We start from the raw sequence: 23175 nt of genomic DNA, 5'->3' as shown, positions 1-23175 counted from the left end.
TTCCCTGGCCCTCCCGGTGCCGAATCAGCGACTCCGGCTGCGCTTCTGCAGGGTGGGGGCGGGGCAGAAAAGGGCATCCTTCCAGCCCTGGGACTGGGGGGGCGCCCCCACCCAGGCGCGGAGAGGGACCAGGGGAGCTGCCGGGAACAGCTTGCTCCAGGCTCCTACCTGCCCCTCCCCTCATCCACTGAGGGCGCCCGGGCTAGTGGGAGGGAGGGGGGAATTCCCTTCCATGCCCCGCCCCCTTTCTGCGGTTCCCCAAGTTGCTGCCGTCTCCCGTGCAGGCCGGTGTAGCAGGAGAGACCTTAGGTCCGAGTGTTTGGGAGGCCTTGGGGGTGGCTTAGAATCATTTCGGGAGGGGAGGCATCGGTTGGCTTGGGGGGCGGCTTGGGGATTTGGGGGAGTAGGTCGGGAAATCGTACCAGGACGATGGCCTGGATGAATGGGGTAGGCGTGGAGGGACGCAGGAGGCGAGTGAGGAGCTGTGGGGCGGGCAGGGGGGGGGCGCAGGAGGTCTGTGCGGGAGGGCTGAGGGACAGACCAGGAGAGTGGGCATGCTCTGGACACAGGGTTGGGCCGGGCCGCTGCCTGAGTGCTGTCCTGAACCACAGCTGGTGCTGGTTCCCGAAGCCACAGATTGGGTGGCGGGGCGGGTCCTCAGGCGCTACTGGGCTGAAGGGGCGTGGACGCTGTCCACTCCCGCGCTAGCGGTGCGTCCTCCCGGAGCTGGTCTCCTTGTGGGCTGGCCCGCTTCCTGCCTGGCTGCAGGGGACTGGCGGGGAGCGGAGGGAGGGCGCCGCAGGGAGCTGGCGGGCGGGGCCGTGGGGACAGTTGGCTGGACCTTCAGTTTCCACCACCGCGTCCGCCAGCACTGGGGCACGCGTGCGTGTGTGTCTAATGAGTGTGCGCGCGCGCGCGCGCGCGCGTGTATGACGGTGTGTGTGTGTGTGTGTGTGTGTGTGTGTGTGTGTGTGTGTGTTGGGGGCGCTGTTTGGAGCTGGCTCTGCGGTCCCATGGCAACGGCCCCATAAACCCTCCCCCACCCGCTGCCAGTTGGCTGCCTGCCCGCGGGCGCCTCCCACCTCGGGATCCCCCACCCCCGCCCTATTTGCCCTATTTATAATCAGTTCCCGGGTTAGCCGCGCTTGGTGGGAATGGGTGTGTCGGCCTGGGGGAAGGGGAAGAGCGCGGATCTGGGTGCGGGTCGGTGCAGCACAGCGTGGGACAGTGGGGTATGGAGTGGAATGGGGGGGCCCAGGATGTCCATGGTTAGATCCTCAGCTGTGGGAGCCTGGAAGTGACCGATGGGTGTGGCCCCGCCTGGCTCCAGGGCCCTCCCATGGAAACCACCGCCGCTTGTGGACCCTCTTGCTGGTCCCCATTTCACTTGGGCCCCTGATCCACTTCTAGTGTGGTGCGCCTCTCCCCTGCACCTGCACAGCTAGTCCACAGGTGGACACTCCAGCTACCCAGGGCAGGGTGTCTGTATGGCATTAGGGGCACCAGGCCTGCCTGGGGTGGCAGGGACCTGGTGACTGATTTTCTGTGGCAGCTGAGAGTTTCTGGCTTCCAACAGCTGGCCTGGGGGTTGGGGTGGATGAAGGCCCTGCTCAGAGTGTTTTGGGGTCCCAGCAGACTCTGAGTTCCTGCGTCCCCCTTGATCTGGCTTGGCAAGGGAAGTGTTAAATAGGGTGGCTGTGGTCTTGGGCCTGGCATTTGGAGGTGGGGGGGTCTGTCCCTTTGCCCGTTTGATGGACGGCAGCCAGTGGTGTCCGAAGCCCGCCTGTCCATGTGCTGTGGCAGCTGCTACTGTCATTCCCTTCAGGCCTCTGCTCCCCAAGACCCCAGCTTTCCACCCAGATTTCTGCCCCACTCCCGGGACCCCAGCTCTTCCCTCAGACCTCAAGTGCCCCCTTGCCAGGCCCAGACAGCCCAGCACCCCGCTTTCAGATCCTTGTAATCCCACGAAACCCTGAGACCACAACCCTGAGTTGGGTCCCCAGCCTGAGGACCTCTCCTGTCCTCTCTGCTCCTCGCTTTCTCTTCTGCCCGTTCTTCGACCTTTTTAGATTCTTAGTCCATGGCTGCTACCGGACAGACTCCCTCCCCCTAGTCTTAGGAACCTTGAAGGAAGTGTTTAGAAACTGATGTAATTCCTGACGTCGGAGCCGTGGGGCCTGGGAAGGGAGGGGGGCTGTTGGGGTGGCTGCCACGGTAAGGTGCCCCCCACTCTGCGAGGGGCCCCGTTGGCTGTGGGTGGGAGGGGCCGCCCATGCTGCTGAGTCAGAGGGGGCCGGCCTGGGCGTCCCGGAGGGAGGGCGGGCCGGCGGGAGGCTCGCGCAGGCGGTGGGCAGGCGGCAGTGCCGGCCGGGATCTCACTGAGCCAGCAGCCGGGCGCGAGAGCCACAAGCCCCGGAGCCCGTGCCCTCGAGCTCAGTGCGGTGGCCCGCCTGCCCACCAGCCCGCGTCTCACCCTGTGCCGCGGGTGCCTCTTGGGCCTCCTCCCTGTGCCCCGCCCGTCACCCGTGCCTCCCGGGCTCTGGCAGCCATGGTGGCGGGTATGCTCATGCCGCTGGACCAGCTGCGGGCCATCTATGAGGTGCTCTTCCGTGAAGGCGTGATGGTGGCCAAGAAGGATCGGCGGCCCCGCAGCCTGCACCCTCACGTCCCTGGCGTCACCAACCTGCAGGTCATGCGCGCCATGGCCTCCCTGCGGGCCCGGGGCCTGGTGCGAGAGACCTTCGCCTGGCGCCACTTTTACTGGTACCTCACCAATGAGGGCATTGTCCACCTGCGCCAGTACCTGCACCTGCCGCCGGAGATCGTGCCCGCCTCTCTGCAGCGCGTGCGCCGCCCCGTTGCCATGGTGATGCCCGCGCGGCGCACCCCCCACGTGCAGTCTGTGCAGGGTCCCCTGGGCTGCCCGCCAAAGTGGGGGCCGGTGCCCGCAGAGGACCCTGCCTGTGAGGAGCGGCGGGTGTACCGTCGGAAGGAGCCTGAGGAGGGGGCACCTGAGCCCCCTGTGGTGCCCGCCACCGCCCCAGGGAACCTGGTGAGGCCTGGCCCGGAGCCTGCCCCAGCCACAGGTCAGCTGCACCCTGGCCCCAGCCTGGGGGATGGGAACGGGGTGCCTGGGCACAGGCCGGGTGGGCTGGGGTCGGCGGTGCGTGTGTGGGAACGTGGCTCACACCAGCAGGTGGTGCTCTGTCTGCCCGAGGGTGCCGGCTGCTCTGCGGGGGGGACCCACGTGGCTCCTCCTCCTGGCTGAGGACCTTGGGGTGCGTAGGCCGAGGAGGAGCCTGTGGGCCGCTGCCAGGCCATCCTCAGGCTCCCCCTGGGGCTGGGGGTGGGGCTTTCGGCGCCTGGACTGGCAGGACGGGCTGTTGGCGCCACCCTGTCCAACACCAGCTAGTCGCTGTCCCCGGCACTGCCTTTGGCCTGAGGCTTCTCTGCACGCTCCTGTGGCCTGTGTGCCCCTAGGCCCTCTCTACGTGAGGCGGTGGTGTGCAGCAGAGGGGCCAGAACGGGATGGGTCAGGGCAGGCGGACCGCTCTCTGGTAGTGTGGCCCAGGCAAACTGCCTGACCTTGCTGAACCTCGGGTCTGTACAGTGCGGGTGACATCGCCCCCCGTGTCTCGTGGTGTTGTGACGGGGAGTGTGGCCAGCGTGGGGTTGGTGATGGCCCAGGGGGCAGCCCTGGGTTGGGGGGAGAAGAGCAGACCCCAGGCAGAAGCATTGCCAGCAGACCAGAGGCTGGGGTGTGGTGGGCGCTGGGCCCAGAACCAGGTCTGGGCAGAGGGTGGAAGGTGGGTCCAGGAGGATGGAACAGGTCCCATGGTCCCAGGGGTTGCCAAGTGACCCCTTGCGGTATCCTTCCTCTGTGGCATCTCTCTGCCCCTAAGCAGCTGTGCTGGCAGGACTCAGGTGGGCAGATGACTAGGGTCCCAGGTAGCTTGCGGCTCACACGTGTGCTTTCACAGCTCCCTGGCCTTGGTGCTGACTTGGGGGGGCCCCGGTGCCCCAGCAGAGGTCAGGCTTGGCTGCCACTTCCATCTTTGTGTCTTGTCACCTGGGGAGGAACATGGTCTCTAAGGTTCTGGGAGGGGGACTTGCCATGAGGCCAGCAGGGTAGGCAAGAGTCTGCCAGGTGAATAGGGGTCAAGGGACCGAGGTTCGGGCCCAAGGCTCTGAGTGGGAGCCCCAGTTCCGCTGTGGTCTGTGTTGGACCCACTAGGGCTGTGCCATGGGAGCCCATCTGGGAGGACTGTGAGGCTGTGGGCTAGAGGAGTGGTCTCTGGGCCCTCCCCATGGCTGTGGACAAGTTGCATGGCCTCTTCAAACTCCCGTCAATGGGGTGACAGTGTCTCCCACAGGGCGACAGCAAGTGCTTGGCTGGGTGTTTGGTCAGCACCGACTAGCACCCAATGGCCAAGTCCCAGTCCGGGGGCCTTCTGCCCTTGCCACTGGCGCTCCAGCCCTCTCCCTCTCTTGAGTCACGAGGGTGGTGAGCGTCAGCTCCTCTTTCCTTTTCTCTCCTTCCTGCTTGTCTGTGGCCAGGCTGGGCGGCTGGGCGGGCACACGGCAGTAGGGCCAGGATGGGGGACTGGGTGTGGCTGCAGTGGGCAGAGCGGAGGGCAACCCCAGCCCTGATGGAGGTGACTCAGTGTTCCCTCCCAGCCGCAGCCGCAGGCGGCAGCTCAGAGTTTCCAACAGGAAATGAACTCCAGCTCCAGGCTGAGTCAGGCCTGCGGGTGTGGGCTTCCCGAGGGCCGAGCGCAGGACCCAAGGGCCACGCTAACCGGGGGCACCTAGGGCATGCTGGGTGCTGGCTATGGTGCGGGCACACCCTCGTCTCTGGGGTTGCACCTAGAATCACCGACTGCTCAGAGACCGCTTCCTGCCCCAGCTCTGTCCTCTCCAGTCTGCTGCTAGCATGGTGAGGGCAGGAGTGTATGGGGCCATCTGCACTGATCACCAGAGTGGACTCGGTCCGTGGGTCACCTCTGCCTGTCCAGCCATGGTGGAGCCAGTCAGGTGCGCCTGCCATACCCCGCCCCCACCTGTGAGCCCTGGTGGTCTGCTCATCTGTGTGGGAAGGCATCTGCTGCTTGGTCAGCTACGTACTGGCCAGACCCAGACCAAGCCCCAGGCCGGGGAAGCCCCGGCCTCAGGGGATGGACTGCGACGAGGAGTGAGTGGCGGAGGTAGCTTTAGGAGCAATCACGGAGGGCCTCTCTGAGGAGGTGCTCTGAGCTGAGCCTGATGGCTGAGGGGCACCTGTTCCACCAAGAGCAGCCCAGCAGAGGGAGGAGCTTGGGCCGGTGGCTGTGGCAGGAGTTCGGGTTTACTTCCTGTAGTGGGAAGCCAAGGCCATGGGCTTTTATATATGAATTTGATCTACATTTCCAGTAGTAATGCTTTGCTCAGCTCAAAACTCCAGGTGAACTGAGATGCTTATAAAGGAAAGGGACCCCCTGAGTGCTCCCAGCCGCTGCGCCAGAGCCGTGTTGTGCAGCAGGTGGCCCACCCCGCAGTGCACCTTGACTCTCCCGTGGGCTCTCAGGTCCCAGAGGGTCCCCAGGGTCAGCGCACCGAACTGCCTTGCCCTTTTCCATGGCTGTGTAGCGCCACGTGGTGGAACAGGTGTTCACAACCATCACTAGCTTTGTGTCTGCGTCTGTGCGTGTTTGCTGGGACATCTGTAGGACTCTGGTGGGTTTTTATTTTTTTTTATTTATTTTTTTAATTTTTTTTAAGATTTTTTATTTATTTATTTGACAGAGATAGAGACAGACAGCGAGAGAGGGAACACAAGCGGGGGGAGTGGGAGAGGAAGAAGCAGGCTCATAAGCGGAGGAGCCTGATGTGGGGCTCGATCCCAGAACGCCGGGATCACGCCCTGAGCCGAAGGCAGATGCTTAACTGCTGTGCCACCCAGGCGCCCCTCTGGTGGGTTTTTAGAGCGGGGTGTGGCCAGATTAGATTTGCCTTTCTCGGTCCTGTTCGGCTGGCTGGGAAGATGCATGAAGGAGGGCAGAGCTTTGCCTGGGCTAGAGACCTTGGGGGCTGGGACTGAGCTGGTTGTGGGGTCTGTCTGTGGTGGAGGAAGGGGCTGGCCCTGGGGGCTGGGAGAATGAGGATGTTGAGGGGGGTGGGGGAAGTGCAGGGCTGGTGGGGCCTGTGGAGACCAGGGGAGGCTGTGGGTGGGCTGGTCAGGGCAGGCAGTAAAGACTGGAGGGCCCTGTGGGCTGCACTGAGGCTCAGGGATTTGGGGCAGGCCCGTCCACTGTACTGCCTGGGCTGGTTGGACCCGTTGGCCCACTGGGCTTCAGCTCTGCCCGGCTCACGGACTAAGGGGTGGCCATGAGGAGGAGTCACAGCTCCCAGAGCTGGGTGGGGAGGCCAGGGCCTGAGTGAGCCCTCCCTCTGCCTCCCACCCTTCCCTCCTTCCTGCCGTCCCTGCCTTTCCTCCCTGCTGGCTTCGTGGCTTGGCCCACGCTGAGCCGCCATGGACAGGTACAGCATGGAGGAGCTGATTCAGCTGGGCCAAGGTAGGGCAGAGCCCCAGTCGGGGGCTGTGGGCGTGTGAGCTCCAGCTGGGCTGGACTGGGATCTCCCAGGCAGCCTGTGGCTGGGGCCCCCGGGGGCGCTGGGACTGCCTGCCTTGCCTGGGACATCAGATTGCAGAAATGCGGGGATGAGCTGGACTCCCTCTCAGAGCTGTCCAGGACTGTCTGGTGTGGGGGTGGATGGAGGCATCTGGAGGTGAAAAGCCCTGTCCTAGGTGGGCAGTGGGGGGCTACCTACTGCCCTGGAGGTGCCCTCTGGGCCTCAGGAGCCGGTCCTCCTTCTGGCTGTGGCGTCCGGAGCTGCTCTGCGGCTCCCATCAGAGCCCGCAGCTTCAGGCCATTTTCCTTCAGAAATGAGTTTCTGAAATGCAGGATTGGCCAGCGGGAGGCTTGGGAGCCCGCCCCCCCTCCTTATAGCTCCTGCTCTCCCCAGATGGACCGTGGTGCCTGCAGCCCAGCGGTCAGAGGCCAAGTGCAGTCTGCTGTGCTTTGCTGCAAGGTGACCACACGTGCCAGACGCTGCCTGGGTGCCAAGGGCAAGCCCCTCACTTTCCTGGGGTTCCTCATCTGTACCCCATAACAGCATAGGACCTCCTTCAGGGGCTTCTCTGAGATCGAAACAGAATGGTGCTTCACACACAGGAAATGCTGCAGAATAGGATGTAAATCCTTCCATCTGGGCCTTAACTCTTTGTCTGCCAGGGCCTGAGGGCACCTGGGAGGAGAGGGTGGCATGGTGACCCCCTCATGTCCTGTTTGCCAGCCACGCCAAGCTCTGGGTCTCCAGGATGTGGTTCGGGCATGCCTGCTGGGAGGGCACTCCGGGGCCAGGCCTTCTGCAGACGGGAGGATGCCGGGGGCTCTGTGGTGGGGCCAGGGCAGGCATTAGGAGCAGCCTGGGGTGGGGACGCATGGCCCAGTGGCATGGCCCAGTGCAGGAGGGCTGGCAGACGTTCCTGCGGCTCAGCCCAATTTGGGGCAACCTGGGTGTCCAGCTGGCTGGTGGTGTGACCTTGGGGAGGCTGCTGTCTCTCCTGGGCCAGGTGTTGTGTTGAGTGACTTGTGGGGGTCTCTCTGGGAGAAAGGGAGCCAAGCCCCCTGCCCTTGTGGCCTTCCGGGAGTGTACCCCCACCACTTCCTGCACCCTGAGTGGTGGGGGGGTGGGACAGGGGCTGCAGCCCCTCCCACGGGACGGGACGTGATCCCCCCACGTTTCAATGTCAGTGCTGGGCCTTGTTCCGAGGTGGGCTCTGACGCCAGGTGGCTTCTTATTATTAGAATCATGGGCAGGAGCCTGGGGGGTGAGTGTCGGGTGGCGCCGCCCAGCCAGACTGGACTCCAGGGAAGGCCGGGGCCCCAGTGCCCTCGCTCTGCACGTCATGTTCTAAGTCTGGACAAGTGACGGGCCTTGCTTGCCCTCCTCAGATATTTATATCACCCCCCCACCCCCTGCCCACCCCTCCCCTCCCCCATGGACACACGCACTGCTGCTGACAGCGGCTCCGCCAGCCGTGCCCTCCTCCCACCGCCACCGCCACCGCGCGGCTCACGGCCGCCTCTGAGGGGTCTGTGACCCTCTGCACTGCTCCCTCTCCCCGTCTGCCCCGTGGGCTCCCGCCGCTGTCCCTAATGAAGATCGTGCCGGGTAGGTGGCGCAGTCGTTGAAGGCTTTGTGAGAGCCCACGGGGGCCCTGTGGGCGGTGGGCAGGAGGCTTTGTCCTTCCGTCCCTGCACACACCCTGCCCTCCCAGGCCGTCGCCCCAGCCCTCCCTTCCACCCTGTTCGCTGTTCCACATGGGGGTGTTGGGGCTCTGTGGATGTGCTTGTCATTGAGGGTGGTTGGGTCAGCTGCGAGCCTGGGGGGCCAGCGGAGGCTGGGGTGCTGCCCCCCCCGTTGGGTGACTGGCAGCTGTCACCAGAGGGCTTCTTGGAGGCAGAGTGGGGTGCTGGGACACTGCAGTCACCCTCCTGGGAGGGCACGGGGGGGGGCATGCTGAGGCTGCCTGGGCTGTGCTGGGGCAGCAGGCTGTTCGACACTACAGGCCCCTCCTCCTGGCGGGTGTGGCTGTGGGGAAGCAGGGGTTAAGGCTCCGGCTAACCTTGAGCGTGCGAGCTCTGCGCAGGGACAGCTGAGCTGGGCGCAGCGGGAGGTGGGTGGGGAGCTCCGAGTGGCCGGGAGGGAGGAGGGGGAGGAGGCGGGCGGGAGTACTGTTGGTGCGGTGGACCGGGCTAGTCCCCGGGGCGCCAGGCAGACGGTGCGGCAGGGCGGTCCTGCAGGCTGGGCGGTCCCAGGTCCCGGGGCACCCCCCTCCCCACCCGTCTTCCAAGCAGGGAAGGGAGGGGTCTGCCCGGTCTCTCGCGGCGGGTTCGGAAGAGCAGCTCCGCCTGCTCTGCCCACAGCCGTGCTGCCCCAGAGCCATGGAGCCCTCGGGCAGCCTGTTTCCCTCACTGGTGGTCGTGGGCCACGTCGTTACCCTGGCCGCCGTGTGGCACTGGCGCAGGGGGCGCTGGAGGGTGCAGGATGTGCAAGGTAAGCGCCTCTGGCAGCTACCACCTGGGCTGAGCTTGGGCTGCGGTCAGCAGCCACCGCCCCTGCCTGGCGACTGGAGGCGGGGCGGGGGGAGGGGCCGCCTCCCTCCCGCTTCCGAATTTCCCTGTTCCCTCCCCTTCCTGTCCCTGCGCTAAGCGCCAGCACACGGTCGGGGAGTGGAGTCCCCCTCCCCTGTCTCTCATCCTGCATTGAAGACACTGCCCCTTTCCCTGGGGTGGGGCCAGGGTTCAGTAGCTCTTTGATCCCGGAGCCCCGGCCTGGGCAGGTGGGTGAAGAGGAGTTTGGGGGCGGGGGCTCCAGATTGGGGCCACGAGCAGTGCAGGAGTGCCTCCTTTACCAGGAAGGCCTCTCCCCTGCTGCCAAGGACAGGGACTGTCAACACAGAAACCACAGCTGGCAGGTGTGGAGCAGGTGCAGGGCCGGTGTTCTGGGGCAGGTCTTGGGAGAGGCTCCTGCCCAGGACTGAGGTGGGGCTGGGCCTGAGCGCCCTCAGCCGGGGCCCAGGACTGCCAAGGGGCAGGCAGCCAGGCTACGCTCTGCCCACCCCCTGCTCAAAGTCACCCGCTCCCGGGCGCCAGCCCACGGCCGCCATGGACCGCCCAGCACAGGATGGGGTGGGGCCTGCCTCCTCCTGTGAATGGAGCAGGGTGGGGGCCCTGGGAATTGGGCTGCTGGCCTGAGGGGCTGCCCTAACGGATTTGGAGTTGTGCTCTGGTCTGTGTCTAGGTGCCCCTGGGGTGCAGGGGTTCGCATGCAGTGAGGGTGGCCAAAGCTGCCCCTTGAGGGTCTGCCCAATCTGGGTTTGGGTGCCAGGCCCACTGGTCCTGAGCTCTGAGTCAGGATGGGGCTTCTAGGCGTGGCTCTGGGGACTGCGGAGCGGCGGGTGACTCAGCTGCAGGGGCGTTCAATAAAATGCATGGGGCCAGGGCTTCTCCCCTAGATTTGACCTTTCCTCCCTCCCTCGGCCCACTTTGTCCCCTGTCCCCACGTGGGGAAGGGGCTCCTGTTCCGTTGCTATCTTGGGCTGCCCCTCTTCCTGCCCTGCAGTGCCCCTCCGGGCTTTGATGCCTCGGTTCTGTTCTTGGCTATTCTCAGCCCTCTACTCCCGGCGCCGTCCCCAACCGCCAGCCTCTGGGAACGTCAGTCTGTGGGCGTCAGTCTAGGGGAGTTTCCCGGCGCCTAGGCGTCCCCCGAGGCTCCCCTCCGCGGGAACCTGGGCATCCTGCGAGTTCCCATGCCCCTTTGTTCTGTCGGGCAGCCTCCCTCTGCCGCCAGTCCCCGCGGGCCCAGCTGGGTCCTCTCCTTCCAAGTAGGGGCGCGGCTTTCCAGCACGCGCTGGGCGGGGCGCCCCGCCAGGGGCAGGTTCTAAGGGTCTGGGCGGTGCGCCCGCTGCCGGCAGCTTCGCGGCGTGGGCTGGGGAGCAGAGGCTGCGCGCCGTCCTCCTTGCTGCCCTGTGGGCGACACCAGGGTGCCCGGGCTCATGGCTGCGGCCGGCACAGGGCGGGCGGGAGGCACCTTCGCCGTGCGGGAGGTCGTGCTGGAACGGCCGTGTTGGCTGGACGGGGGCTGTGAGCGGGCCCGCAGGGGCTACCTCTACGGGCAGCTGTGCTGCGTAGGTGGGTGCGGCTCCGGGGGAGGGCGGGGGCTTCCGTCTCCGAGGGAGAGGCCTGCACCGGGAAGGGGGTGGAGCCCGGCCCAGGTGCAGCCCCGCCCCCGCCTCCGCTCCGGAAACACCTGGGAAGGAAGGCGGCGAGGTCCCCTCGGCCCCGTTTGTTCCTTATCTGGCGACGGGGGATAGGAAGGGGGCGGGTCCGGCTTGGGCTTTGGCGAAGGCTGCTTTTTGCCTTGGGCACCAGGCAGTTGGCAGTCGGGACTCCGGGGAGGGAGGGGGCAGAGGGTGGCGCTCCAGGCCTTCTGCCGCCTTGGGGCTCTCCTTGGCCCGCGCGCTACCTTCCGTCCGTAGGGTTCCCATCCCAGGAGCGTGTTCACTGACTGTGGGACCCCCAGCCTTAGTTTCCACATCTGTAAGAGGAGGCGATGGTACCCCTCAGAGGGTCATGGGCGGCCCTAGGGGACACTGGCTGGTGGCAGAAAGTCTTGCTCTGGACAGTACAAGGGTCAGAGGGAGGTGCAGGAGAACCCATGCCGGGGAGGGGGGCCAGCGGAGGGAGGCAGCCGTGGTGGAGGCCAGAGTGCCTGGCTGAGGTCACACAGAGGCCCAGCCATCCTGGGAGGGTTGTCTGTTGGTTTCAGGGTCTGAATCTGATGCACAGGGGGAGGCAGGCAGGCTGGGCTGGGAGGAAAGGGCCTTGGGGGTAGAGGGAGAGTAGGAGCTCGGAGGCGGGAGAGCTTCCCCGGGGAGCAGTGCTGGAGCTGCCCACCCACCCTAGCATCTTTGGAGACCCCGAGAGGCAGAAAGCTGGAGAAGGGGCTTGGGCTGGGGCCTGGGGTGGGGGCCCTGGCTCCTGATTCCTGCTTGTCCTAGAATTCCCTGTTCCCACCTCCCGACCCATTCCCAGGGAGCTGAGGGACTCTGCTCCTCCCCAGAATGACACCCACACCCTTGCCAGCAGGGCCCCCGCCTCCCTGCTAGTGCCGGACTAGCCCAGAGCAGTTGCAAGTGTCCAGTGCAGGTTTCTGAACTCTGGGTGGCCTCTAGGGCAAGGGGTCCTCTGAAGAGGCATTTCTGCAGGCTCCAGAGGGGGAGGGGGCAGGTGGGTGTATCGGGGGGTCAGATTTGAGATTTGGGAGGGCGTGGGGAGGCCGTAGAGCTGATGTCTGGTGGGGTTGTGGGGACTGCTGAGCCGGGCCCAGCCAAGCCTCCCCAGGTCACCTCACTTCCCCAGGCCCTGCACGAGGGTGTGGGGGGTGTAGAACTGGAGGGCCTTCCTGCATCTCAAGCCGGGTTCAGAGTCGGGGCTCCAAGCCTGAGGGTCTGGCTGGGTCACTTAGATGTGGGGGGCGGTGGGATGTTACCAGCTCCTCCTGGGTGGCGCACCCTTTACCCCATGGTGTTTGGGCGCCCTCCTGTGGCCACGGAGGGGCAGCACGGATGGGGGTGGGGTGGGGCGAGCTTTTCCCGGAACCTTGGCGGGGTGGCTCAGCGTTTGGGGGGGCAGCATCTCACAGCTGGATCACATCAAGCCAGATGCTCTGACTGGAAAATTCTTGTGGCTGTTTGGGCAGCCGGGCAGGCCCAGTGCCGGCCATAGGCGGGTCTGTCCAGACTGGAGGAAGCCAGGCTGCACCCGGGCATCTTTGCTCCGCCTCCCACCTTTACAACCCAGAATAGATGCTATCTGGGAGCCCCGCCCAACTGCAAAGTGCCCCCAGGTGTGGTTTCCTTTCCTATGAGTCACTGTGCTTGGGCCCCCTCCCCAACCCTGACTCACTGGCTAACTCGGCTGAGTTCCTGCAGATTGGGGCTGGGCGGTCCTGCCTGATGAGTCAACGCTCAGCTATGTGCCCGCTCCTGCCCTGCTGGGTGCTGTGCCTCTGGATGGGGGGCATTGCTCCAGGATGTGCCTGGTGGGCAGCTGGGAAGGGCCAGGCCAGCTCAGGACCATAGTGGCCCTTGAGCAGGGGCATAGTGGAGCCTAGCAGGGGGCGGGGCCACAGGCATAGGGTGCATAGGTGTGATTTACAGGGCTGCAAGAAAGAGATGGTCAGCTTGTCCCCCCAGCTTGCCGTCACTCAGCTTGGGGTCCCAGCTGGCAGGGTGGGGAGGCTGAGGGGTGGACCTGGGCTGAAGCTCTGAAGGGAGGTGTGGCCTGGGGGGCACCCTGGGCCCAGCCACACTCAGGCAGGCCCCCCCTCCCGTGGTGGGATGTCCTTTGGGGTGGCCGAGGGGATGGTGTGTGGTCCTGGCACCAGTAGGTGTGCCGTGGTGTGCCAGGCCCCCTCAAACCCCTGGGTGTCCCTCTGGGTTGGTGGCGGGCCTGGTGGGTGAGGAAACCCCTGGGTTTCCTGTTTCTGTGGGCCCCTGGGTGTGGCCATGGGGGAGGGGCCACCTTCNGGGGGTGGGCAGGGCGGGGTGGGGCTCCTGGGGCGGGGACAGCCGGCAAGGGAGTCCAGCGGGCAGGGAGTGGCCACACCAGCTCTGCTGGGAGCTGAGCAAGCCAGTGAGTCCCTTGCGGCGCCAGCTTAAAGCCGCCTGTGTGCCACGAGGGCCGGAGCTCAGCACCTGGGGGCCTCAGAACCGAGCGCCAGAGGGGCGGGGTGGCACCATGTCTCAGCACCGGCTCCAAGTGCTGGAGCCCGAGAGCCTGGGTCACAAGAGGACCACCTCGGAGGACAATCTCTACCTGGCTGTGCTCAGGGCCTCGGAGGGCAAGAAAGGTAGTGGGCACTCCCCGCTGGGCAGGGCCCACTTCCTGCTGCAGGAAGCCTGGCACTGGGTGGGGGTGGGGCCCCATTTTGAGGGTCTGAATGTAGGCACAGAGTCTGAGACGGGCTAGGGTGCAGGTACAGAGCTGGGGTGGCGGCGAGGGGCGGGCAGCCACTAGTGCCCAGTATGGAGAGGGCTGGCCCGTTGGGCAAGGCTGGCACTAGCCTCTGGATCTTCAGTATAGGGCTGTGGTGGGTGGGGGCTCTCTGTGCCCCGGGGAAGCCCAGTGCCCTGTTGGGAGGGTACGGCTTTCCCCTCGCCCCACCCCTGACCTGGGTCCTGGCTGGGACCTTTCCGCCCAGGTCTCCGGAGGCAGCGTGTGTGGGGGTGGGGCTGGCCAGGACTTGTACTCTGTGGGCTTTGGGCGTGGCTGCCAGCTCTGGACCCTCCCATCTCCAGAGGGAGACAATAGGGGGATTGAACAGTGGTACCTTGTGTGCCCAGCCCCCCTAAACCCCCGCCGCGTGGGAGGGCGCTGAGTCTCCCTGTATGGTTCTGAGGCCCTCTTCAGGTGCGACCTGCTGTGTCTGCATGGTGGTCACCTCCTGGGGGCCCCTGTGGCTGCTCCCAGGCCTCGGGTCACCTAGCTTTGTCTCTCCCAGATGAACGGGACCGTGTGCAGAAGAAAACCTTCACCAAGTGGGTCAACAAACACCTTATCAAGGTTGGTGGTGTGTGTACACGTGTGTGCACATGTGTGTGTGTGCGCACGCACAGGGTCATGGGATGGAGGAGATTGTGGGTGGAGGTGAAGGAGGGTGCCTCTGACCCTCCCAGTCGGAACAAGAGCTGCCCCCACTGTTGGCCTGGGGGTTTACCTTTCATCTCTGAAACCTGTTATTCTCTCTCTTCTCCCTGCCTCCCCCATGCTGCTCCTGACTCCTGTCTCCCCTCTCCTCCTCCTCCTCTTTCTCCTCCGGCCTCTCCTGCTCTCCTCGTAGCACTGGAGGGCAGAGGTAGGTGCCTCCATGGGGGTGGGGCGTGTTCTGGGGTCAGGGCCTGAATCCCCTGCCAGGGCCTGTTGGTGGCCGTGGGGGACGAGCAGCAGCCCAGTCCCGCTGTCCCCACAGGCCCAGAGACACATCAGCGACCTGTATGAAGATCTCCGTGATGGCCACAACCTCATCTCCCTCCTGGAGGTGCTCTCTGGGGACAGCCTGGTGCGTGTACCCGCCCACCCCCGCCTGCCTTTGGGGGTGGCGCCTGCCTTTCACCCGGATACCCCTGCCTGCCTTCCTTTCTTGGGGCCTTTCTTATATGCCCACTCCACGTCCAGCCTGGCCCAAGCCCCTCCCGTGTCTCCCGGCCTGGAGTGTTGGGCCCAGCCTGGGAGTGGCCCCGTCCCCCCGGGCCTCGGGCTCGTGGCCCTGCTGCTCGCTCTGTCGGAGCCCTGACACGGTAACCTCACGCTCTGCTCTGCTTTGGTTTCTCTGCTGCTTGGACTGTGAACTTTGGCCTCTGCCCTTTACCCTATGCCTTGCTCTGGCCGGGCAGCCAAGAGAGCGGGACGTAATCAGGAGCTCGCGCCTGGTGAGTGGTTGTCCCAGCCACGTGCTGGCTACGGCAGCGCGTGGGCTCCCCGAGCCTGGGAGCCCAGCTCACCTGGGGCTGGTGGCCATTCTGGACCGACCTGTGCCTGGCGCTTGGGCAGGCCGATGGCTGTGCATGCAGCTGCCTGCTGTTCTGCCTGTTGCAGTGCCCAGGGCTGGGCCTGGGACGCCCCAGGGCTGCCACCGCCATCCAGGAGGACCCCTCCCCCAGTGCCACTGCCCTCCGCCTGCGGCTTCCTGGCTATTGTCCCCTCCCACCCCTTCCTTCCTTCCCACAGCCTGGGCCTGGCTGCTGGACTTCCAAAGCTCTTGCTGGGCCTGGCCCCTGGGCCAGTAACTCCCCCCTTTTCTAGCTGGGGAGGGTGAACCGGGGACATGGGAAGGACTGCTGCCCCACTGGGGAAGACCCTCAGTTCAGTTACCACAGAAGCCATGGGGGCTCTGAGGCAGGCAGGGGGCTGCAGCTGGAGGTGGGATTGTGCCTCTGCCCGGGCTGTGCTGACTGGCTGGGCCTCTTCCCGCAGCCCCGGGAGAAGGGGAGGATGCGCTTCCACAAGCTGCAGAATGTTCAGATTGCCCTGGACTACCTCCGACACCGCCAGGTGAGGCTGCCCGGCTGGCCACCGGCCACGAGCCTTTTCCCTGGCTGGCCTACAGGTGTGACTGAGGGTGCTTTGCTCCTAGGTGAAGCTAGTGAACATCAGGAACGATGACATCGCTGACGGCAACCCCAAGCTGACCCTCGGCCTGATCTGGACAATCATCCTGCACTTCCAGGTGGAGTCCAGGGGCTGGCCGGGCATCTGTTGGGTGTGTGGCCTGGGAGCCAGGGCCCTTGGCATCCTGGCACCTTGGAACCTTCCTGCCAGCCCCAGCCTCGGATGGTGCCCCCGCCCTGTGCTAGCTCCGTGGCCTGAGGGCTCAGGTCTCTCTCCAAGGCCTGCCTGTGCGTTGCCCTCTGGCCCTGGCTGGGCAGGGCCTGGAGAGCCTCCCTGTAAAGGAATGCACTCTCTGTGTGCGCGCGGCCTCCTGCCCCGGGAGGATTTTGGAGAAGCACCCACTGCACGGGCTGACTCATCCGCTGGCCGCCCTGGCCGCACAGGAAACCACAAATCTAAGAGCTGAGCAGGCAGAGCCTGGCTGGCACGGCAGCTGAGTCACACAGGCTGGCAGGCCGATAGACAGACAGACGGATAGCCAGACAGTGCCCATCTTCCAGGGACCCTACCGCCATCCTGCAGCCAGAGAGGGGGCTAACCTGGCCCCCAACCCACCCCCACTAGGAGAGCCTTTTCTAGGCCTGTGGCTTCTGGGCGGGCTCTGGTGTCCACGGCTGCCGTCCTCGGGCCTGGCCTCCAGAAACTCAGGGAGGTGTCCGTGGTACCCGCCGTGGGACAGTAGCAGGGACTGGGGCTCTCAGTTATTCCGTGGCAGCTTCCGGCAACAGTGGCCTGGCGTTGGGGGGGGACCCTTGGAGGCCTCACCCTGCCTCAGCTGGCCTGGGGGCTCCTGCGTACCCCGCATACCCGCGTGGACTCAGATGAGGGGTCATGGGTGCCGGGCACGGTGCGTGGCTCTGGCTGAGCACCCGCCCACTGTGTGGGGCAGATCTCCGACATCCAGGTGAGTGGACAGTCAGAGGACATGACGGCCAAGGAGAAGCTCTTGCTGTGGTCCCAGCGCATGGTGGAGGGCTACCAGGGCCTGCACTGCGACAACTTCACGTCCAGCTGGCGGGACGGGCGCCTCTTCAACGCCATCATTCACCGGCACAAGTACGTGGCCCGGGTGCCCCTGGAGCACCTCAGCTGGGCAACTTTGAACAAGTTGGGGCAGGGACGGTGGCGGGAGGGGCGTCTGCCACTGACAGGCACCCGCTGCCCAAGGGGATGAGTGCTGGTGCCAGCCTACCCCTCTGGAAGGGTGCAGGCAGGCCCGGCCCCACCCACAGCCCTCCCTCCTCTGCCCAGGGCCTTTCCAGAAGTTTCGCTGGCTTCCTTGAGGCCGGATGGCCAGTGGGCTGTTGGCTGTCAGAGCCAGGAGCCTTGGCCCCCACGTGGATGCCCCAGAAGGGGCTGGGGTGGTCAGGCCATGGTGGGAGTGGCTCTTAGTGGACCTTTGCACCAACCCAGGACCTGGGGCCTGGTGGACAGGGCAGCTGCAGGAATCCTACGCTGACTGGTAGCCTCTACTTAGTGTATTCCAGCCTGTGTCTGTGCCCACTGTAGGCCCCTCGAGCTCCGGGGGGCGAGGCCTGCAGTGTCCTCGGGGCCACATAGGTGGGCAGTATCGGGCACTCGTGGTGGGTGGTGTAGTCTTCAGGGTGAGCGTGGGGTTGGGGCTCCGTGTTTGTGTCCCTGTCCATGTGCTGACCTGCCCCGTGGGCCTCCCACCGGCTGCTCTGCCCACAGACCCATGCTCATCGATATGAACAAAGTGTATCGTCAGACCAATCTGGAGAACCTGGACCAGGCCTTCTCTGTGGCGGAGCGGGACCTGGGGGTGACACGGCTCCTGGACCCTGAGGGTGTGTGCCCCGTCCCTCCTCCCCCCACTCTGCTGCCCCTTGCTGGGCGCCCTCTGACGCCGGCCCCTCCCCCGCAGACGTGGACGTCCCTCAGCCCGACGAGAAGTCCATCATCACCTACGTGTCCTCCCTGTACGACGCCATGCCGCGAGTGCCTGACGTGCAGGATGGCGTGAAGGCCAACGTGAGTGGTGGCCGGCGGGCCGGGCGGGGGGCTGGGCGGGCCCTGGCGGCCCCTCACGGGCTCTGGCTCGCCCCCAGGAGCTGCAGCTGCGCTGGCAGGAGTACCGGGAGCTGGTGGTGCTGCTGTTGCAGTGGGTCCGACACCACACCGCGGCCTTCGAGGAGCGCAGGTTCCCCTCCAGCTTTGAGGAGATTGAGGTGGGCCTGCCCTCTTGCACTGGCACCCACGCCCCGTGCGGCCCAGGCCTGGCGGCTCACACTGCGTTCTCCACAGATTCTGTGGTGCCAGTTCCTGAAGTTTAAGGAGACGGAGCTTCCAGCCAAGGAGGCGGACAAGAACCGGTCCAAGGGCATCTACCAGTCCCTGGAGGTGAGTGAGGGGTGCCCTAGATGGAGGGGACGGGGGCACTGCAGAGGTGAGGGAGACTGTTCGCGGGCTTGGAGCCTGGGGGCCCTCTTCAGCCAGCTGGCATGGCCTCGTGGCTGAGCTTTGGGACCAGGGCTGTTCCAGGTCAGGCAGGCTGGGGGGCCTGGGTGGCATGGCCCCCCTCTGAGCTCGGCCCCTGCCCACAGGGTGCGGTGCAAGCAGGCCAGCTGAAGGTGCCCCCTGGCTACCACCCGCTGGACGTGGAGAAGGAGTGGGGCAAGCTGCACGTGGCCATTCTGGAACGGGAGAAGCAGCTCCGCAGCGAGTTTGAGAGGTGGGCGGGGGCAGGGCTGGGGGAGGCCGCTGTGGGGTGGGTCCCGTGGCAGCGGGAAGCCACCCGGGGGTGAGTCACTGCCCGGGGAGGAAACCACCCCCCAGGCTGGGAATCCCACACTGGGGCCAGCTCAGCTGTGGGCCGCAGGCGGGCAGGGAGGCCCACGGCAGGAGGGGGATATATTCTGGAACCACGCGGCTGGCGGGCGGACCGCACTGACGGCGGCTCCCGCGGGTGCTTTGAGCTGCAGGCTGGAGTGTCTTCAACGCATCGTGAGCAAACTGCAGATGGAGGCTGGGCTGTGCGAGGAGCAGCTGAACCATGCAGACGCCCTGCTGCAGTCGGTGAGGGGAGGGGAGGGGTGAGCTGGGGCCCTGGGCAGGGAGGCCGGAGGGAGGAGGGAAGAGCGGGGAGCCTGCCACGCCCTGTGGCCAGTGGGTGGAGAGCAGGCCCCAGCTCCTCTCCTGGTGTGCTGCCAGCTCCGGTCGCTCCCTTCGGGCAGAGCTGGTTTCCGGGCACCAGGCAGGACATACGAGAGGCCACCGTACCCCGTTCCAGGCCTGAGAGGCTTGCTGGCCAGAGGAGGTGGTGGGGAGGGCGCCACACCCAAAGGGCCCAGCGGGGGTGGGGCTGTGCGCCTGGGCAGGAGCTTGTGGAGGGAGGAGCTTGGTGGAGGAGGAGAGGGCCCAGGAACTTGGGGGGTCTGGCTCCTTGGACCTAGCAGAGTTCCCCTAGAGAGCCAGGGGCTGGCCATCTGGCCAGAAGTGCATAGGAGGACCCTGTGCAGGGGGGGGGGCAAGGGGGAGGATGGGTCAGGGCCCTGGAGGAAGCCCACCCGCAGGCCTTAAGTTGTGGGAATCCCTGCAGGATGTCCGACTGCTGGCAGTGAACAAGGCACCACAGCGGGCGGCCGAGGTGGAGCGGGACCTGGACAAGGCAGACGGCATGATCCGGCTGCTGTTCAATGATGTGCAGACGCTCAAGGATGGGCGGCACCCGCAGGGAGAGCAGATGTACCGCAGGTGGGCCACGCCCCTTGCTGGGGGGTCTTGAGGCAGCCCCGTCCCAGCTCATCACTCCAATGCCCCCCCCCAGGGTGTACCGCCTGCACGAGCGCCTGGTGGCCATCCGGACCGAGTACAACCTCCGGTTGAAGGCGGGCGTAGCTGCCCCCGTGACCCAGGTGTCGGTGCAGACCGCGCAGAGGCGCCCCGAGCTTGAGGATGCCACGCTGCGCTACCTGCAGGACCTGCTGGCCTGGGTGGAGGAGAACCAGCGGCGGGTGGATGGTGCTGAGTGGGGCGGGGACCTGCCCAGTGTGGAGGCCCAGCTGGGCAGCCACCGTGGCCTGCACCAGTCCATCGAGGAGTTCCGGGCCAAGATTGAGCGGGCGCGAGCCGACGAGGTGCGTGGGCACCCTGAGGCGGGCAGGCAGTGGGGGGCGGGCCGGACCCTGGCCACGGTGTCACCCCTTGCGTCTCCCGCAGGGCCAGCTCGCCCCGGCTCCCCGGGGCGCCTACAGAGACTGCCTGGGCCGGCTGGACCTGCACTACGCCAAGCTGCTGGTGAGTGCTGGCCGTGGCTGGACATGGGGGAGGGCCTGGGAGTGGGGACCAGGCTGACGCACTCCTGCCTCCTTGCAGAACTCCTCCAAGGCCCGTCTGCGGTCCCTGGAGAGCCTGCATGGCTTTGTGGCCGCCGCCACCAAGGAGCTGATGTGGCTCAGTGAGAAGGAGGAGGAGGAGGTGGGCTTCGACTGGGGGGAGCACAACTCCAACATGGCCGCCAAGAAGGAGAGCTACTCGGTGAGACCGCCTTCCAGCGTCTTCCGGGACTGCCCTGCCCCCGGGAGCCCCCAGGCTGCCGGCTGGTCTCTCCCCAGGAGCCTTGGGGGGCGCTTATGGGAGACTGACGGACCCTGGTGTGGCCCCGACACCATTTCTGAGCCCCACTGTCTCCGTGTCAGGCCCTGATGCGTGAGCTGGAGCTGAAGGAGAAGAAAATCAAGGAGATTCAGAGCACCGGGGACCGGCTGCTGCGGGAGGGGCACCCTGCTCGGCCTACGGTGGAGGTTGGGTGGGCCAGGCCCGTCGTGGCTGGGGGGTGGGCAGAGGGGGGACCTCCCCGGCCCCTCAGGCCTGGAGGTGGTGGCAGGCTGCGTGGGAGGGCGCTGGGGCCCCCGGTGGCTGGCTGGGAGCCTGAGAAGGGCAACGGTGGGTGTGCAGTCCTTCCAGGCGGCCCTGCAGACCCAGTGGAGCTGGATGCTTCAGCTGTGCTGCTGTATCGAGGCTCACCTGAAGGAGAACACAGCCTATTTCCAGGTGAGAACCGGCTCCTCCCCTGGGCTCCGCCACAGCGTCCCTGAGGAGCCCCAGACCATCCTGGGGGCGTGAGGCCCCTCCCCGTGTCCCTTTGCGCCAGGCTAAGTGGTTTCTGAACCACCCCTTGGAGCTCATGCCAGAACCCTCTGCAGCGGGAGGCTCCATCGGCCCCATGTGACCCCTTCGTCCTTCCCAGTTCTTCTCGGATGTGCGGGAGACCGTGGAGCAGCTCCGGAAGCTGCAAGAGACTCTCCGCAGGAAGTACACCTGTGACCGCTCCTCCACCGTCACGCGTCTGGAAGACCTGCTGCAGGATGCCCAGGTGAGCACACCGCCTCGGCCTTGGCCGGCCCAGGGCTCTGCAGTAATGAGGGGCTTCCTGAGGCCTGGAGGGATGTGGCAGGTGGCTGTCGGAATCCAGGATGGAGCCGCACAGGCAGATGCAGGTGTGGAGGTGGTGGGGTGCAGGGTCGGCCGGGAGCTGGCAGAGGCTGGCTCAGCATCCGGGCTGCACGGCTACTTCGTGAGGGTTCCTCTGGGGGCGGAGACTCGGTGACGAGAGCGGCCGGGGGGAGCTGGGGGAGGACATGACGGGGGTCGGTCAGCGCCGTGGGACAGGGGTGTGGGGGAACTGAGCTGTTAGTGGAGGGGTCCTGGAGTAGTGGCAGGCGGCTGCCAGAGCGGACGTGAACTCCTTCATCACCTGAGCCACTGGAGCCCCCAGAGCGAGCAGAGACCTGGGTCAGCCACCCCGCTACTGGCGCTGTCACCATAGACAGCTCAGTGGCATCTTGGGCCTGATGTCTGGGGCAGGCACAGTCTGAAGGGCTGCATAGGGCAGAGAGGCGGCTGAGTCTGGCGCCTGTGTGCCTGGGGTAGGGGAGGGCTCGGCTGGAGTGATAGAGGGACACTGGATGGCTCTGGGGCCGGGGACCCCCGGGGGCAGGAGCTGGGGGCAGTGAAGGCTGGAGAGGCGTTCTGGGGGATGCATGAGAGATCCAGGCAGCCCCAGGGTAGACTGACCACAACCTCCAACAGTCCCTGGTGGGGTTTGGCCCCTCGGAGGGGTGAGATGGGAGGAGGGGGATGACCTTCAGCGGGAGCGGGAGGGGAGAGGACGTTGTGTGACCAAGAGAGCAGCTGGGGCTGTTCTCCCAGAGGGCACAGTGTGGGGCCTTAGGGAGGAGGAGTGCTTAGTCCTGGCTGGGAAGAAAGGAGGGTCAGTGGGATCTGTTGGGGGCCAAGCCCTGGGTTGCTGCTGTGGTCATACATCCTGCTTCCAGGTGGCCAGTGCCCTTGTGCCCCAGGAGGGTCCCCTTGATCTTGGGCCAGAGGTGAGGTGGCAGAGGGCCTTGCTTATTGCCTGGGGCAGGAGTGTGGGTCTTCACGGAACCTCATCTAGGCACAGGGTGTCTGGACGTCGGACCATGGTCTCTGAGCCTCCTCTCCCTGGCAGGATGAGAAGGAACAACTGAACGAGTACAGGGCACACCTCTCAGGTCTGGCTAAGCGGGCCAAGGCCATCGTGCAGCTGAAGCCCCGAAACCAAGCCCACCCTGTGCGGGGTCGCGTGCCCCTGCTGGCTGTGTGTGACTACAAGCAGGTGGAGGTGAGGGCCAGGCCGAGTGGACGCGCGCCCTGGGAGGGGCCCGGCCGGGTGGGGCGTAGGCACAGCTGCTTTGTGATGACTCTGGCTACCGTAGGTGACCGTGCACAAAGGGGACGAGTGTCAGCTGGTGGGCCCTGCACAGCCATCCCACTGGAAGGTGCTCAGCAGCTCTGGCAGTGAGGCCGCCGTGCCCTCTGTGTGCTTCCTTGTGCCTCCGCCCAATCAGGAGGCCCAGGAGGCCGTCACCAGGTGGGTAGTCCAGGGGCTGGCAGCGGGAGTGGGTGGCCGTGGGCTGGCACCTCGACTCCTCTGACCGAGCCGCTGACCTACCAGGCTGGAGGCCCAGCACCAGGCCCTGGTTGCGCTGTGGCACCAGCTGCACGTGGACATGAAGAGTCTCCTGGCGTGGCAGAGCCTCAGCCGGGACATGCAGCTCATCCGCTCCTGGTCCTTGGTCACGGTAGGACTTATGCCGCACGGCCACGCAGGGGGTGAGGGGGGGGCTTCTCACGGGCTGGGGGTCCCTTGCCGATGCTCAGCCCCGAGTGCCGCCCGCAGTTCCGAACGCTGAAGCCGGAGGAGCAGCGGCAAGCCCTGCGCAGCCTGGAGCTCCACTACCAGGCCTTCCTGCGGGACAGTCAGGACGCTGGCGGCTTTGGGCCTGAGGACCGGCTGCAGGCTGAGCGCGAGTACAGCTCCTGCAGTCGCCATTACCAGCAGTTGCTGCAGAGCATGGAGCAGGGTAGGCGGTGGGCAGGCCTGGCTGGGGGTGGGGGG

The 23175-nt window shown here is 66.0% G+C and overlaps 1 protein-coding gene across 1 annotated transcript in view; it reads left to right on the top strand.

Annotated features, from left to right (window-relative positions):
- Window positions 1–2351: 2351 nt before the first annotated feature.
- PLEC (plectin) overlaps window positions 2352–23175 on the top strand; it is a 35475-nt gene continuing 14651 nt past the window's right edge. Inside the window, 23 exon segments of the mRNA XM_034668537.1 lie at window positions 2352–3086; window positions 14110–14171; window positions 14578–14667; window positions 15582–15659; window positions 15742–15834; window positions 16666–16832; window positions 17469–17584; window positions 17662–17768; window positions 17846–17965; window positions 18042–18137; window positions 18341–18468; window positions 18719–18812; window positions 19336–19490; window positions 19564–19873; window positions 19956–20033; window positions 20112–20273; window positions 20435–20539; window positions 20694–20789; window positions 20986–21111; window positions 22246–22398; window positions 22493–22647; window positions 22732–22858; window positions 22957–23167. Of these exon segments, the coding sequence (XP_034524428.1) occupies window positions 2549–3086; window positions 14110–14171; window positions 14578–14667; window positions 15582–15659; window positions 15742–15834; window positions 16666–16832; window positions 17469–17584; window positions 17662–17768; window positions 17846–17965; window positions 18042–18137; window positions 18341–18468; window positions 18719–18812; window positions 19336–19490; window positions 19564–19873; window positions 19956–20033; window positions 20112–20273; window positions 20435–20539; window positions 20694–20789; window positions 20986–21111; window positions 22246–22398; window positions 22493–22647; window positions 22732–22858; window positions 22957–23167 (3367 nt within the window). The 5' untranslated portion in view covers window positions 2352–2548.

This window comes from Ailuropoda melanoleuca, chromosome 9 (genome assembly GCF_002007445.2).
Source record: "Ailuropoda melanoleuca isolate Jingjing chromosome 9, ASM200744v2, whole genome shotgun sequence".
Taxonomy (NCBI): domain Eukaryota; kingdom Metazoa; phylum Chordata; class Mammalia; order Carnivora; family Ursidae; genus Ailuropoda; species Ailuropoda melanoleuca.
The sequence above is the reverse complement of the archived record's forward strand: the minus strand, read 5'-3'. Positions and strand labels throughout refer to the sequence as shown.